This window comes from Ovis aries, chromosome 15 (assembly GCF_016772045.2).
Source record: "Ovis aries strain OAR_USU_Benz2616 breed Rambouillet chromosome 15, ARS-UI_Ramb_v3.0, whole genome shotgun sequence".
NCBI classification, from domain to species: domain Eukaryota; kingdom Metazoa; phylum Chordata; class Mammalia; order Artiodactyla; family Bovidae; genus Ovis; species Ovis aries.
Window position 1 is genome coordinate 49075478 of NC_056068.1, and position 16076 is coordinate 49091553.

At 39.2% G+C, this 16076-nt stretch overlaps 1 protein-coding gene and 1 non-coding gene across 2 annotated transcripts; both read left to right on the top strand.

Moving 5' to 3' along the window:
- The first annotated feature begins 9693 nt into the window (after positions 1 to 9693).
- TRNAG-CCC (transfer RNA glycine (anticodon CCC)) lies at positions 9694 to 9766 on the top strand. Its single transcript has one exon. It is a non-coding gene; the product is annotated as a tRNA-Gly (tRNA).
- A 4087-nt stretch (positions 9767 to 13853) lies between these two features.
- On the top strand, positions 13854 to 14789 carry LOC101118050 (olfactory receptor 51F1-like). The gene has a single exon (XM_027979866.2). The coding sequence runs from the start codon at positions 13854 to 13856 to the stop codon at positions 14787 to 14789; it is 936 nt and encodes a 311-aa protein (XP_027835667.2).
- The last annotated feature ends 1287 nt before the right edge of the window (positions 14790 to 16076 follow it).

Sequence of the window (16076 nt, forward strand, 5' to 3'; positions counted from 1 at the left end):
AAGTCAGGAACAAGACAAGGGTGTCCACTTTCACCGCTACTATTCAACATAGTTCTGGAAGTTTTGGCCACAGCAATCAGAGCAGAAAAAGAAATAAAAGGAATCCAAATTGGAAAGAAGAAGTAAAACTCTCACTGTTTGCAGATGACATGATCCTCTACATGGAAAACCCTAAAGACTCCACCAGAAAATTACTAGAGCTCATCAATGAATATAGTAAAGTTGCAGGATATAAAATCAACACAGAAATCCCTTGCATTCCTATTCACGAATAATGAGAAAGTAGAAAAAGAAATTAAGGAAACAATTCCATTCACCATTGCAATGAAAAGAATAAAATACTTAAGAATATATCTACCCAAAGAAACTAAAGACCTATATATAGAAAACTATAAAACACTGATGAAAGAAATCAAAGAGGACACTAACAGATGGAGAAATATACCATGTTCATGGATCGGAAGAATCAATATAATGAAAATGAGTATACTACCCAAAGCAATTTACAAATTCAATGCAATCCCTGTCAAGCTACCAGCCACATTTTTCACAGAACTAGAACAAATAATTTCAAGATTTGTATGGAAATACAAAAAACCTCGAATAGCCAAAGCAATCTTGACAAAGAAGAATGGAACTGGAGGAATCAACTTGCCTGACTTCAGGCTCTACTACAAAGCCACAGTCATCAAGACAGTATGGTACTGGCACAAAGACAGACATATAGATCAATGGAACAAAATAGAAAGCCCAGAGATAAATCCACACACATATGGACACCTTATCTTTGACAAAGGAGGCAAGAATATACAATGGAGTAAAGACAATCTCTTTAACAAGTGGTGCTGGGAAAACTGGTCAACCACTTGTAAAAGAATGAAACTAGATCACTTTCTAACACCGCACACAAAAGTAAACTCAAAATGGATTAAAGATCTAAATGTAAGATCAGAAACTATAAAACTCCTAGAGGAGAACATAGGCAAAACACTCTCAGACATAAATCACAGCAGGATCCTCTATGATCCACCTCCCAGAATTCTGGAAATAAAAGCAAAAATAAACAAATGGGATCTAATTAAAATTAAAAGCTTCTGCACAACAAAGGAAACTATAAGCAAGGTGAAAAGACAGCCTTCTGAATGGGAGAAAATAATAGCAAATGAAGCAACTGACAAACAACTAATCTCAAAAATATACAAGCAACTTATGCAGCTCAATTCCAGAAAAATAAACGACCCAATCAAAAAATGGGCCAAAGAACTAAACAGACATTTCTCCAAAGAAATACGGATGGCTAACAAACACATGAAAAGATGCTCAACATCACTCATTATTAGAGAAATGCAAATCAAAACCACAATGAGGTACCACTTCACACGAGTCAGAGTGTCTGCGATCCAAAAATCTGCAAGCAGTAAATGCTGGAGAGGGTGTGGAGAAAAGGGAACCCTCCTACACTGTTGGTGGGAATGCAAACTAGTACAGCCACTATGGAGAACAGTGTGGAGATTCCTTAAAAATTGCAAATAGAACTACCTTATGACCCAGCAATCCCACTTCTGGGCATACACACCGAGGAAACCAGAATTGAAAGAGACGCATGTATCCCAATGTTCATCGCAGCACTGTTTATAATAGCCAGGACATGGAAACAACCTAGATGTCCATCAGCAGATGAATGGATAAGAAAGCTGTGGTACATATACACAATGGAGTATTACTCAGCCATTAAAAAGAATTCATTTGAATCAGTTCTGATGAGATGGATGAAACTGGAGCCGATTATATAGAGTGAAGTAAGCCAGAAAGAAAAACACCAATACAGTATACTAACACATATATATGGAATTTAGGAAGATGGCAATGACAACCCTGTATGCAAGACAGGAAAAAAGACACAGATGTGTATAACGGACTTTTGGACTCAGAGGGAGAGGGAGAGGGTGGGATGATTTGGGAGAATGGCATTCTAACATGTATACTATCATGTAAGAATTGAATCATCAGTCTATGTCTGACGCAGGATACAGCATGTTTGGGACTGGTGCATGGGGATGATCCAGAGAGATGTTATGGGGAGGGAGGTGGGAGGGGGGTTCATGTTTGGGAACGCATGTAAGAATTAAAGATTTTTAAATTTAAAAAAAATTAAAAAATTAAAAAAAAATAAATTTTATATATGAAAAAGCAAAAAAAAAATTAGAAAAAAATTAAACCCAGGATAATTTTCAAAAGGAAGTGTAATAACGGATAGTCCTATTAGATATTATATTATATCTTTTGATTAAAGCAGTGATTCATTAACTTTTAAGAGACAGATCAATGGAGTACCCTTCAAACTTAAGAAAGTGAAAAAATGTAGGAGTTTTTTATATGATAAAGTTAATACAGAAATCATAGGTGGAAAATGGGTGATTAATAAATTTAACTAACTAGAAATATGCTTTTTAAATAATTTATACAAAAAATAAATGTTCAGGTGCTTTAAAGACTTAAGTGTGAAAAGTAAAGCAAAGTACAAGAAGAAACATCAGAAAATTTTTGTCTTACATTGGATTGGGAAAGTTCTATTTGTTTGGAAATTTCTTTCTAAATATGGAGTAAAATAGAGGTCATAAAAGAAAAAAAATCATGAATATAGTTCTAAAATTATCCTATATAGCAAAGCACTAGACCATTTTCTAATCACTCAGCTCTCATAATTCCCAGACTTCTCAAAAATAATGTGTTTGTGACTCAGTTAGTCTCTTTGGAAGGTAGGCTCCTCCTCCAACAGTAGTCATCCTCTGATGCCATCATTGTCGACCAGCCCTCCACCAACTCTCCTTGTGTCTTTTCAAGATAGGAGGCTCCCCAGTCTGGATCTGTTTCCTGTCCTGTATATGCTACACAATGACTGTTGTGAAAATCAGCCCCCTCTCTGATGTGCCCTGCACTGACTACTTCTGTGAAACATGTATTTCTTCCTGACCCTGCTAGCTTTCATGGTGGAGACCCTCTTACTCTCACCTGATCTGAGATGCTATCCATAAAATCAGCTACTGTAACTGCTTCTGCTCCCCCAGGTCTTCTTTATCCATACTCTGTCAGTCAGGATTGGCCATGTGCCATCTGGTACTGGATGTCTCCATATGCTTCCCACTCCACCATTTCATCATATTCCAGTAATTGGCAGTCAAGCTGGGAACAGCTGTAATAACAAAAGCATTGTAGGAGTGAACCCCCTTTGCTCCATGTTCTCCTGATTGATGTTTTACCTCAACCAAATCATCCCTTAGACCTACTTTAAGCATGTGGCTATGCTGAAACTGAGGTATGCTGATGCCAGACCATATCTATGATCTTCTCTGTGATTGAATTTGATACATATGTCATTACAACACCACATGTTATAATATTGCAGGCTATTCTCTAGCTACCCATTGGAGAAGCCTTGCCCAAGGCATGTGGCCTGTGCCCCTAATACTCATTTCATCGTGTTACTGTATGTCTCAGGGACTCTACTTCTTCCTTTGCTTTCAGTTCAGTTCAGTCGCTCGGTCGTGTCTGACTCTTTGTGACCCCATGAATCGCAACACACCAGGCCTCCCTGTCCATCACCATCTCCCAGACTTCACTCAGACTCACGTCCATCGAGTCGGTGATGCCATCCAGCCATCTCATCCTCTGTCATCCCCTTCTCCTCCTGCCCCCAATCCCTCCTAGCATCAGAGGCTTTTCCAATGAGTCAACTCTTCGCATGAGGTGGCCAAAGTACTGGAGCTTCAGCTTTACCATTATTACTTCCAAAGAAATCCCAGGGTTGATCTCCTTCAGAATGGACTGGTTCGATCTCCTTGCAGTCCAAGGGATTCTCAAGAGTCTTCTCCAACACTACAGTTCAAAATCATCAATTCGTCGATGCTCAGCCTTCTTCATAGTCCAACTCTCACATCCATACATGACCACAGGAAAAACCATAGCCTTGACTAGACAAACCTTTGTTGGCAAAGTAATGTCTCTGTTTTTCAATATGCTATCTAGGTTGGTCATAACTTTTCTTTAAGGAGCAAGTGTCTTTTAATTTCATGGCTGCAGTCACCATCTGCAGTAATTTTGGAGCCCCAAAAAATAAAGTCTGACATTGTTACCACAGTTTCCCCATCTATTTCCCATAAACTGATAGGACCAGATTCTGTGATCTTCGTTTTCTGAATGTTGAGCTTTAAGCCAACATTTTCACTCTCCACTTTCACTTTCATCAAGAGGCTTTTTAGTTCCTCTTTACTTTCTGCCGTAAGGGTGGTGTCATGAGCATATCTGAGGTTATTGATATTTCTCCAGGCAATCTTGATTCCAGCTTGTGCTTCTTCCAGCCCCGTGTTTCTCATGATGTACTCTGCATAGAAGTTAAATAAGCAGGGTGACAACAGCCTTGACGTACTCCTTTTCCTCTTTGGAACCAGTCTGTTGTTCCATGTCCAGTTCTAACTGTTGCTTCCTGATCTGCATACAAATTTCTCGAGAGGCAGGTCAGGTGGTCTGGTATTCCCATCTCTTGAAGAAGATGATAATCTTCTTACACATGATAATCTAGCATGTGTAACTCAATTCTGGATCCAAGGATTTCAAAAAAAGTTAAAATTTGATATTTGTATTATTTCAAAGATACTTATTTTAAGAACACACTAGCAGAAAAAAAGAATATACTAGCAGACACCCAGAAACACTTTCTTTTTTTGCAAATTCATCCTAGTGAAATATAAAGCAAGAGAGAAGTCTTCAGAAATATACATGCATTCATGAACCTAAAATCCGGATCAGAAACTTTTCAGAAAGGCCCACAGATGCATAATATTTCTTCTCAGTTATATACATTCAGCATCACATTTCCCTCATTCACACTAGCAGGCATTGTTCTTTAACAGACTTCTGACCCAATAGCTGTTTCACAGGAATTCAGAAAAGCCCTTTACTTTCACAGATGCACTAATAGAAAAATATTTTTAAATCACAGCAAGAAATAAATCTCTGCCTTGCAGCTTGATGGTCAACTCATGCATTAGGTAAGACCAGAGCAAATACAGAGACACAGGTAAAAGCACATAGCTGTGGTCTGGTCTCCTGGCTGTATTCAATCATCCACTCAGTCAACAGTTGCTCACGTATTGAATCCTTGGGCTTCCCAGATTGCACAGTGGTAAAGAATCCACCTGCCAAGCAGGAGACATGGGTTCGATCTGTAGGTAGGGAAGATCCCCTAGAGAAGGAATGACCACCCACTCCAGTATTCTTGCCTGGGAAATCCATGAACAGAGGAGCCTGGCAGTCCATGGGGTTGCAAAGAGACTTAGCAACATGCATACATTGAATTCCTTGTTTACTTAATAGGGGCTGCTGTTGCTGCTGCTAAGTCGCTTCAGTCGTGCCCAACTCTGTGCGACCCCACAGACAGCACCCCACCAGACTCCTCTGTCCCTGGGATTCTCCAGGCAAGAACAATGGAGTGGGTTGCCATTTCCTTCTCCAATGCATGAAAGTGAAAAGTGAAAGTGAAGTCGTTCAGTCATGTCCAACCCTTCGAGACCCCACAGACTGCAGCCTACCAGGCTCCTCCATCCATGGGATTTTCCAGGCAAGAGTACTGGAGTGGGTTGCCATTAATGGGGGCAGGGGTCAACAAAATACTTAATCATTTTATTGAATTAAATCACATTGAACTTGCTGAAAAAAATATCTACTATTACCCTGGGATTTCTTTGGAAGAAATGATGCTAAAGCTGAAGCTCCAGTACTTTGGCCACCTCATCCGAAGAGTTGACTCATTGGAAAAGACTCTGATGCTGGGAGGGATTGGGGGCAGGAGAAGAAGGGGATGACCGAGGATGAGATGGCTGGACGGCATCACCGACTCGATGGATGTGAGTCTGAGTGGACTCTGGGAGATGGTGATGGACAGGGAGGCCTGGCGTGCTGCAATTCATGGGGTTGCAAAGAGTCAGACACAACTGAGTGACTGAACTGAACTGAATTGAACTGATCCTAGTATTAAGGATGACTCTTATCTTCTTAACCCTTCAAAAGTCTTAAGCCCGGAGGGGTCCCTTATCCAAAGGGCATGATAAATTTATGCTGCTCTTCTCTTTGGCATGCCAACTGTGCTGTGAATGCTGGTTCTGTAGTTGAATCTGCCTAGTGTTGAAAGTAGTAATAACAAGGGGAATGAGGTGACTGATGCCCCTTTGGACACATATACAGACTCTTTTCCTCTAAACCCATTATCCACGAAGTCACACATAGAAAGAGAAGCAGATGAACTGGGAAGACAATGCCACTGCTGATGAATTCTGTGTGGCTGAGCCTCAGCCTCCTAGAAGCCTCTCTCCCTACTTAAATAGTGCACATAATTGCATCTCAAAACTCTAGTCACTAAAACCCTGGATTCCTTTCAAAAATCAGTGAAAGATTACCCCACAGAGGGAACACATCAAGGTCTTGTAATCTTTCTTGTTATAGCCTGTTCCACTCAAAAAATAAGTATTGTTAGCACACCTGTTTGGAGAAAGCAGAGGGAATAAAGAAGATTGAGGAAGGATAGGATCACAGTGTCTTTTCTTCAGGAATTGTCTGCAGTGTGCCTGTGAAATATTCTAGGGGTAGAATTTTATGTCCAGCTCTACTTGGACTGTGACATGAACTGTGTCTTTTGCATTTATTTGCGACATGATATCCAGGAAGAGCACCAGCCCAAGTCCTCAATTTTATTCTACCTGGCTCAATAATTAGACAGAATGAGTAGATTCTTAAAATGAATAGTGAACTTGGGCAAGTAGCTACAGGATGAACAACACTTTCTTACTCATTCTGACAATTCCTCATGGCATAAGTGTATGCATGTTGCATTTTTAAAAAGTTCCTTTCTACCAGGAGAAGGAGAAAAAAGAATGGGGTGAAGAAACCGAACAAATCAGCTGTTGTCATTTTCAAACTAGCAATAAGAACAATTAACATTTTCCATAGTTTTATTCTGTATCAGACCATACCAAGTACTTCATATACTATATATAATATACATAGAATATAAGAAACTTTTATTTAATCCACAACTAGAATATTTTAAATACTCCAAATGTAATTTCAAAAATATTAGTTTTTGCCAAGTTCTATCCAAATAAGTCTCCCATTCATTAAGCATTATCCATATGACAAACACAATGTTGTGTTGTACAGACTTTGTCTCAAGTCATTTTCACAATATTATTATATTATTATACACATTTTATTGATGAGACAAGTATATACCCAAAGTCACTAACTAGTGATGACAGAGTTAAGATTTAAATATCAATCAGTCAGATTCCAAAATGGTTATACTTTCAGTATGAACTCATGTAGAAAGTGATAGGAGAAGGCAATGGCACCCCACTCCAGTATTCTTGCCTGGAAAATCCCATGGACCGAGGGGCCTGGTGGGCTGCAGTCCATGGATCGCTAAGAGTTGGACACGACTGAGCAACTTCACTTTCACTTTTCACTTTCCTGCATTGGAGAAGGAAATGGCAACCCACTCCAGGGTGCTTGCCTGGAGAATCCCAGGGATGGGGGAGCCTGGTGGGCTGCCATCTATGGGGTCGCACAGAGTCGGACACGACTGAAGTGACTTAGGAGCACCAGCAGCAGAAAGTGATAGCAAAAATGAAAATTGTATTATTTATATTTGTTGTTATACCTCTGAAGTATGCACTCCTTCAAACGTGATGAGGAACAATAATTGACTGGAAAAAGTATTTAAGGTTAAGGTTACATGCCATAATTTACCAGCTGCATAAATTTGAATTAATTACTTTAACACACTGGGACTTCGGTTTCCTCTTCTGTTAAATGGTGACTTCCCTGGTGGCTCAGACTGTAAAGAGTCTGCCTACAATGCAGGAGACCCAGGTTCGATCCCTGGGTCAGGAAGATCCCCTGGAGAAGGAAATGGCACCCCACTCCAGTACTCTTGCCTGGAAAATCCCATGGACGGAGGAGCCTGATTGGCTACTGTCCATGGGGTCGCAAAGAGTCGGACACAACTGAGTGACTTCAGTATGACTTCACTATCTTTTAAATTAGAATGATAATTATAAATAAATTATATAGTGTTATTTTGTGTATTAAATTATATAATTAAATATGAAATATCTTTTCTAAACTATGTATTTATTAGCAAATGTTACATTTTAAATAATTCATATAATCGATTTTTTTCTTGGCAGTTTTAGCCTCATCTCCAAATAGAATCCTCCAAGTAGAATGGAAAAGAAAGCTGTGGTACATATACACAATGTGTATACACATATATGTGTATATGTGTATACACATATATGTGTATACACATATATGTGTATATGTGTATACACATATATGTGTATATGTGTATACACATATACACAGCCATTAAAAAGAATACATTTGAATCAATTCTAATGAGGTGGATGAAACTGGAGCTTATTATACAGAGCGAAGTAAGCCAGAAAGAAAAACACCAATACAGTACACTAACACATATATATGGAATTTAGAAAGATGGTAATGATAACCCTGTATGAGAGGCAGCAAAAGAGACACAGATGTATAGAACAGTATTTTGGACTCTGTGGGAGAGAGCTAGGGTGGGATGATATAGGAGAATGGCATTGAAACATGTAAATTATCACATTTGAAATGAATCGTCAGTCCAGGTTGGATGCATGATACAGGGTGCTCAGGGCTGGTACACTGGGATGACCCAGAAGGATGGGATGGGGAGGGAGGGAGGAGGGGGCGTTCAGGATGGGGAACACATGAACACCCATGGCAGATTCATGTCAATGTATGGCAAAACCAATACAATATTGTAAAGTAAAATAAATAAATAAAACTGAGATTTTTTAAAAAAAGAGATGATTAAAAAGAGATCTTAGCTTTAGGTGCCAAAAGCAGCATAGCTATTTGCCAACAGCAGAAAAGGCATTTGGGCACCAGTGGAGTAACCTTTACTCACACTGCCTTGTGGGTGAGTTCTCAACTAGTATTTTTGTACTGCTTAACAAATTACCATAAATTAGTATAAACTCAGTGGCTTAAAATACCACAAATGTATTATCTTACAGTTTGGAGGTCAAGGTCTAAAATAAATGTTGTGGGGCTAAAAATCAAGGTTGCAGCAGAGCTGTATTCTTTCTGGAGGCTCTAGGGAAAATCTGTTTCCTTGCCTTTTCCAGTTTCTAGAGCTTGTCTGCATTCCTTACATTGCGTCCCCTTCCTTACGGATCTCCAATCTCTCCTTCCATAGTTGTGTGTCCTACTCCAACTCTGAGCTTCGTGCCTCCTTCTTATAAAAACCTTTGTTATTACCTCAAGTCCACCTGGATATTCCAGGCTAGTCTCCCCAGCTTAAAATATTTAATACAAAATAGTTTTCCTGCTGTAATTCACAGCAGGAAAGCTGTGATTAAAACAAAATAGTTTAAGTAGGGACTTCCCTGGTGGCTCAGACAGCAAAGAATCCCCATGCAATGCAGGAAACCTGGGTTCGATCCTGGGTCAGGAAGATCCCCTGGAGGAGGACATGGCAACCCACTCCAGTATCCTTGCTTGGAGAATTCCATGGACAGAAGAGTCTGGTGGGCTACAGTCCATGGGGTTGCAAAGAACTGGACGTGACTGAGTGACTACCACTTTTCGCTCTCTCTGATGGTCCAGTGGCTAAGACTCTACATTCCCAATGTAGGGGGCCAAGGTTCAATCCCTGGTCAGGGAACTAGATCCAGCCTACTTCAACTAAAGATCCCACATAAGCAATGAGAAGATCCTGTGTGACGCAAGGAAGAGCAAAGATCCTGCATGCCACAACTAAGGCATGTTGAAATAAGAATAAGAAATTGGTTTAAGTAAATGTAATGTATCTGCTTCTCCCATTATTAGATGTCACTGTCAGAACAGGTCATAACATAGTACATACTCACCATAATTATTTAAATAAATTTGTCAGTGAAAATAGCCACAAATGTTTGAATTAATTAAGCCATAAAATACAGTACATAGGAGCTGCTCAAAAATGACAGTTGTCATTATTTCTGAACATGCCAAAAAATTCTATTTATTGAAGGCTTGTTTTTGCAGTTTGTTTTGGTCTTTTTTGTTCCTTTTAATCCCTCCTGAAATCATCAACTTCACTTTTACTTTTCACCTTCATGCATTGGAGAAGGAAATGGCAACCCACTCCAGTGTTCTTGCCTGGAGAATCCCAGGGACGGGGGAACCTGGTGGGCTGCTGTCTATGGGGTCGCACAGAGTCAGACACAACTGAAGCGACTTAGCAGCAGCAGCAGCAGAAATCATTGAAATAATATTTACTAGTGCTTACTTCTTTCTGTAAATGATTTTTTTCTTTAAATGCAGAATGTAAGTAATGAGATGCTAAAGTAAGGGTATCAGATGGTATGTGTAATGAGTCCTGCCTGTGCAGTCCTGTGTTGATACTCAGTTATGTCACTTCCATCTCTTCCCCCTCCCAAGGGTGTAATTCACAGCAGGAAAGCTGTGGTTAATGTCTGTGCAAAAACGTTACACTCAAGAGGTTTTCCTCAAGTGTATCAAGTGCCTGAAAAATACATGCATTTTCTCTGGGGTGGGTTACGAGGCCCCTCTGGGGCTAGGGATTCTGCTCTTGGCAGGGCTGTCATGCGGGAAAAGCTATTTAAATGGCTATTTGCTCCTGCTTGAAAAGGCTGAAACTGTAGATTCTCCCCAGCCAAGTGCCCCAGAAAGCAGTTCCATCAGTCAGTTTTCACTTATCTCTTTGCTGGGGTCTTGTAGAGGCAGGGAACTTTTTCCTTCAGTGAATAGCAGGTAAGGAGATGACAAAAACAGATGATGTGGGGGAGAAGCACCAAGGTCACAGAGAGGTGGGGAAAGCTGGAGTAGAAATATGAAAGAGAAAGAAATATTTCTTTCCTGCCTATTTCTAGGCTTGGGGAAATAGTGGGGAAGGGGGTGGAAATGGGAGTGAGGGGAAAAAGAAATCCTCCAGCAGTGCTCTAAAAGTTTAAAACACAAGTATTGTGAAGTATTGAAACTTTTCCTGAAACTCAGAATCATGAAAATTCTTTTTAGCATCATTTAAGAGTCGAACACGACTGAGCGACTTCACTTTCTCTTTTCACTTTCATGCATTGGAGAAGGAAATGGCAACCCACTCCAGTGTTCTTGCCTGGAGAATCCCAGGGACGGGGGAGCCTGGTGGGCTGCCATCTATTTGGTCGCACAGAGTTGGACACGACTGAAGCGACTAAGCAGCAGCAGCGGCAGCATGTTGGGATGGGAGGTCATCCAAGGATAGCAACTTCTAAATGCCAGTACTACAGGGAGGGGAGTGAAAAATTTAAGGGGACACCAAAAAATTTAGCAATTATGAAAATGTTTTAATGCAGTATTTTAATCTAATCTAATCTAATCTAATTTTTTAGTCCATGATCAATAAAACATTAAAGTTTTAAATAAAATTCTGTACCATGCCAAGTCATGTTACAGTTTAGGGCAAAAGAAAAAAATGTGAACCCTTGGGTTTTTTGTGTTTTTTTGTTTTTTTTTTCTTTTTTAATTATTTTTATTGAAGTATAGTTGAATTACAGTGTTGTGTTAATCACAGCTGTACTGCAAAGTGACTCCATTATACATAAACATATACATCCCTTTTCATATTCTTTTCTATTAAGATTAATCACAGGACATTGAATACAGTTCCCTGTGCTATCCAATAGGATCTTGTTTATCCATTCTATTTATACCAGTTTTCTTTTTTTTTTTTATTTTATTTTTTATTTTTTTTAATTTTAAAATCTTTAATTTTTACATGCGTTCCCAAACATGACCCCCCTCCCACCTCCCTCCCCATAACATCTCTCTGGGTCATCCCCATGCACCAGCCCCAAGCATGCTGCACCCTACGTCAGACATGGTCTGGCGATTCAATTCTTACATGATAGTATACATGTTAGAATTCCCATTCTCACAAATCATCCCACCCTCTCCCTCTCCCTCTGAGTCCAAAAGTCCATTATACACATCTGTGTCTTTTTTCCTGTCTTGCATACAGGGTCGTCATTGCCATCTTCCTAAATTCCATATATATGTGTTAGTATACTGTATTGGTGTTTTTCTTTCTGGCTTACTTCACTCTGTATAATTGGCTCCAGTTTCATCCATCTCATCAGAACTGATTCAAATGAATTCTTTTTAACGGCTGAGTAATACTCCATTGTGTATATGTACCACAGCTTTCTTATCCATTCATCTGCTGATGGACATCTAGGTTGTTTCCATGTCCTGGCTATTATAAACAGTGCTGCGATGAACATTGGGGTACATGTGTCCCTTTCAATTCTGGTTTCCTCGGTGTGTATGCCCAGCAGGGGGATTGCTGGGTCATAAGGTAGTTCTATTTGCAATTTTTTAAGGAATCTCCACACTGTTCTCCATAGTGGCTATCCTAGTTTGCATTCCCACCAACAGTGTAGGAGGGTTCCCTTTTCTCCACACCCTCTCCAGCATTTATTGCTTGCAGATTTTTGGATCGCAGCCATTCTGACTGGTGTGAAGTGGTACCTCATTGTGGTTTTGATTTGCATTTCTCTAATAATGAGTGATGTTGAGCATCTTTTCATGTGTTTGTTAGCCATCCGTATGTCTTCTTTGGAGAAATGTCTATTTAGTTCTTTGGCCCATTTTTTGATTGGGTCGTTTATTTTTCTGGAGTTGAGCTGCATAAGTTGCTTGTATATTTTTGAGATTAGTTGTTTGTCAGTTGCTTCATTTGCTATTATTTTCTCCCATTCAGAAGGCTGTCTTTTCACCTTGCTTATATTTTCCTTTGTTGTGCAGAACCCTTGGTTTTAATGAAAGCAAACTTATCAACAATATATTTTTAAACCTACTTTTTGCTTACCTTATTATCTTTCTTTTCTTTTTGGCCATACTGTGTGGCCTGTGGGATCTTAGTTCCCCAGCTGGGGATCTAGGGATCAAACCCCAATGCCCCTGCATTGGAAGCATGGAATCTTAACCACTGGACCACCAGGGAACTCCCACTTATCTCATTTTCAGTTGAGAAAATTGCCATATTGGAGTTACGTGAGAACTATAAATAATTTATAATTAGCTGAAGTAAAATTATAATTCTATTATGATATAAATAAAATATTTAAATATAAAATACTAATGTGAGATTTAATACAATTACTTTTTATTTGTCAACATTTTCAAGTTATGTTAATGTTCTGGAAAATATTAAGTATCAAAAAATGCTTAAAAACATGTACATAGTGATGTACATTTTTCATTTTGCTTTGGACTCCAATGTGCTTTGACACAGCTCTGGCTCCGAATTTTGATGTTCTGTTTGTCATGGATATTTTTGCATTAGTTTTGACTTTTTAAAATATTGCATAAAAATGTTATCTATCCAATTGCTGTGAGTTGTTGTTGTTTGTTGTTTTTTTTTTTTTAAACACCATCCTTATATTCCATTCCCAAGGCAAATGTCTTACTTGCCTCACCCTAGTTTCCATCCTGCTGTTCATAGCATATGCTAAGTATGACAGAGTAGGAAAAATGACAGGTTTGAGTCACACTTGTCTTTTACTTGTTTAATGGGTTAATTTAATCTACTGAAATTTATCTGTAAAATTAAGATGATAGATAAAAGCTACCTCTAAGTCTATAGGGACTACATGAGGTATAATAATTAGAACAATTATCAGAATATCTGACAGACAGTAGTTTTGACTCAATGAAATGTATCACTGCAGGAACCAAGTGAAGGAGAATACCATTTCACTCAGGCCACCATGCGGTCGACTGGTAATTCCACTTCCCCAACTTTCTTCTTGACTGGAGTTCCAGGGCTAGAAGCTTTTCACATCTGGTTTTCTGTCCCCTTTTGCTGCCTTTGTGTGATTGCCCTTTTGGGGAATAGCACCATCCTGTATGTAGTGATCACAAACTCCAGCCTCCATGAGCCCGTGTACTACTTCCTCTCCATGCTCTCCACCACCGACATTGGCATCACTATTTCCTCTCTTCCCACAACACTTGGTGTCCTCTGGTTCAATGCCAGGGTCATCAGCCTGGATGCTTGCATTCTGCAGATGTTCTTTCTGCATGGATTCACCCTCATGGAATCTTCTGTGCTTTTGGCCATGGCTTTTGACCGCTTTGTTGCCATCTGCAACCCCCTAAGATATGCTATGATTCTAACCAACTCTAGAATCATCAAAGCTGGTGTGGTAATTTTTGTACGAATGCTGGTCAACCTGATGCCCTTGCTCCTGCTCCTTAAGAGGTTATCCTTCTGTGGTCCTAATGTGCTTTCTCACTCCTATTGCTACCATCCTGATGTGATTAAGTGTTCTTGCTCAAGTATCAAGGTCAACAGTATCTGTGGTTTAGTTGCTCTCATTCTGACCTCAGGTGTAGATATTCCCTGCATTTTCCTCTCCTACATGCTGATCATCAAGTCCATCCTTAGCATCGCCTCCCCAGAGGAAAGGCAAAAGGCTTTTGGCACTTGCATCTCTCACCTTGGTGCTGTTGCCATCTTCTACTTCCCCTGGGTCATCTTGGCTTTGGTACATCGGTTTGGGCATAGTGCTCCTCCATATGTCCATACACTGATGTCAAATCTCCATTTTCTATTTCCCCCAGTGCTGAACCCTATTATATATAGTGTGAAGACCAAACAAATCCGTAAAGCTTTCTACAAACTATTGCCAAACACAGAGTAGCGAGTCTGATCATGCAATGTCCTAGATAGAAATAACCTTACTTTCTTCCTCCCTTCCTTCAACATTTTATTGTGAGTAATATTACACTTTCCTTAGTGGTGGTAATACAAGTTTATATAAGAAACATCCTTGTCCTCTATAGTCTAGTATATATAGCCTAGTGTCAGGGACATAAAGTTAAATATATATAATAATGGCAGTGAATAGGAGTGTTACCATAGAATTATATCCAGAAGGCTATATGACACTGAAGAAAATACCAATTTAAAAAATAAAAAAAAAAAAAAAAAAAAAAAAAAAAAAAAAAAAAAAAAAAAAATACCTAGATCAAATTGCAGATTCAAAGAATTGTTTGAAGAGCTAACTACTTGAACTAAGAATAATATGTAACATGTAAAAACGTAAAGATCTTCCAGGCCCAGGGCACAGGCCTCTGAAGTCAATAATATATGACATAGCCTGATACACCAAGGACTGTACATGGTTACCATAGCTGGAGTAAGGGATGCAAGAAACAGTGAAAGGAGTAAGAGAGGTTATATGTGAGGTTATAAAATAACCTTTGTGCCTAGTAAAGTGACAGTATGAAAGCTTGAAGAACAATCAACTGGAATTGGAAGTTTTATTAGATTCTCTTTTAAAAAACATTCATGGAAGCAATCTAGATGTTCATCAGCAGATGAATGGATAAGAAAGCTGTGCTACATATACACAATGGAGTGTTACTCAGCCACTTAAAAGAATACATTTGAATCAGTTCTAATGAGGTGGATGAAACTGGAGCCTATTATACAGAGTGAAGTAAGCCAGAAAGAAAAACACCAATACAGTATACTAACACATATATATGGAATTTAGAAAGATAGTAATGATAACCCTGTATGTGAGACAGGAAAAGAGACACAGTTGTATAGAACAGTCTTTTGGACTCTATGGGAGAGGGAGGGTGGGGATGATTTGGAAGAATGGCATTGAAATAAGTATAATATCATATAAGAAACGAATCACCAGTCCAGGTTCGACACAGGATACAGGATGCTTGGGACTGGTGCACTGGGATGACCCAGAGGGATGGTATGGGGAGGGAAGTGGGATGAGGGTTCAGGATTGGGAACACATGTACACACGTGGTAGATTCATGTTGATGTATGGCAAAACCAATACAATATTGTAAAGCAATTAGCCTCTAATTAAAATAAATAAATTTAAAAAAAAAAACTTTACTACAAAAAAAAAAAAAATCATGATGCCCTGGGAAAAAAAATCTCTCTTTATTCTTCTGATTTG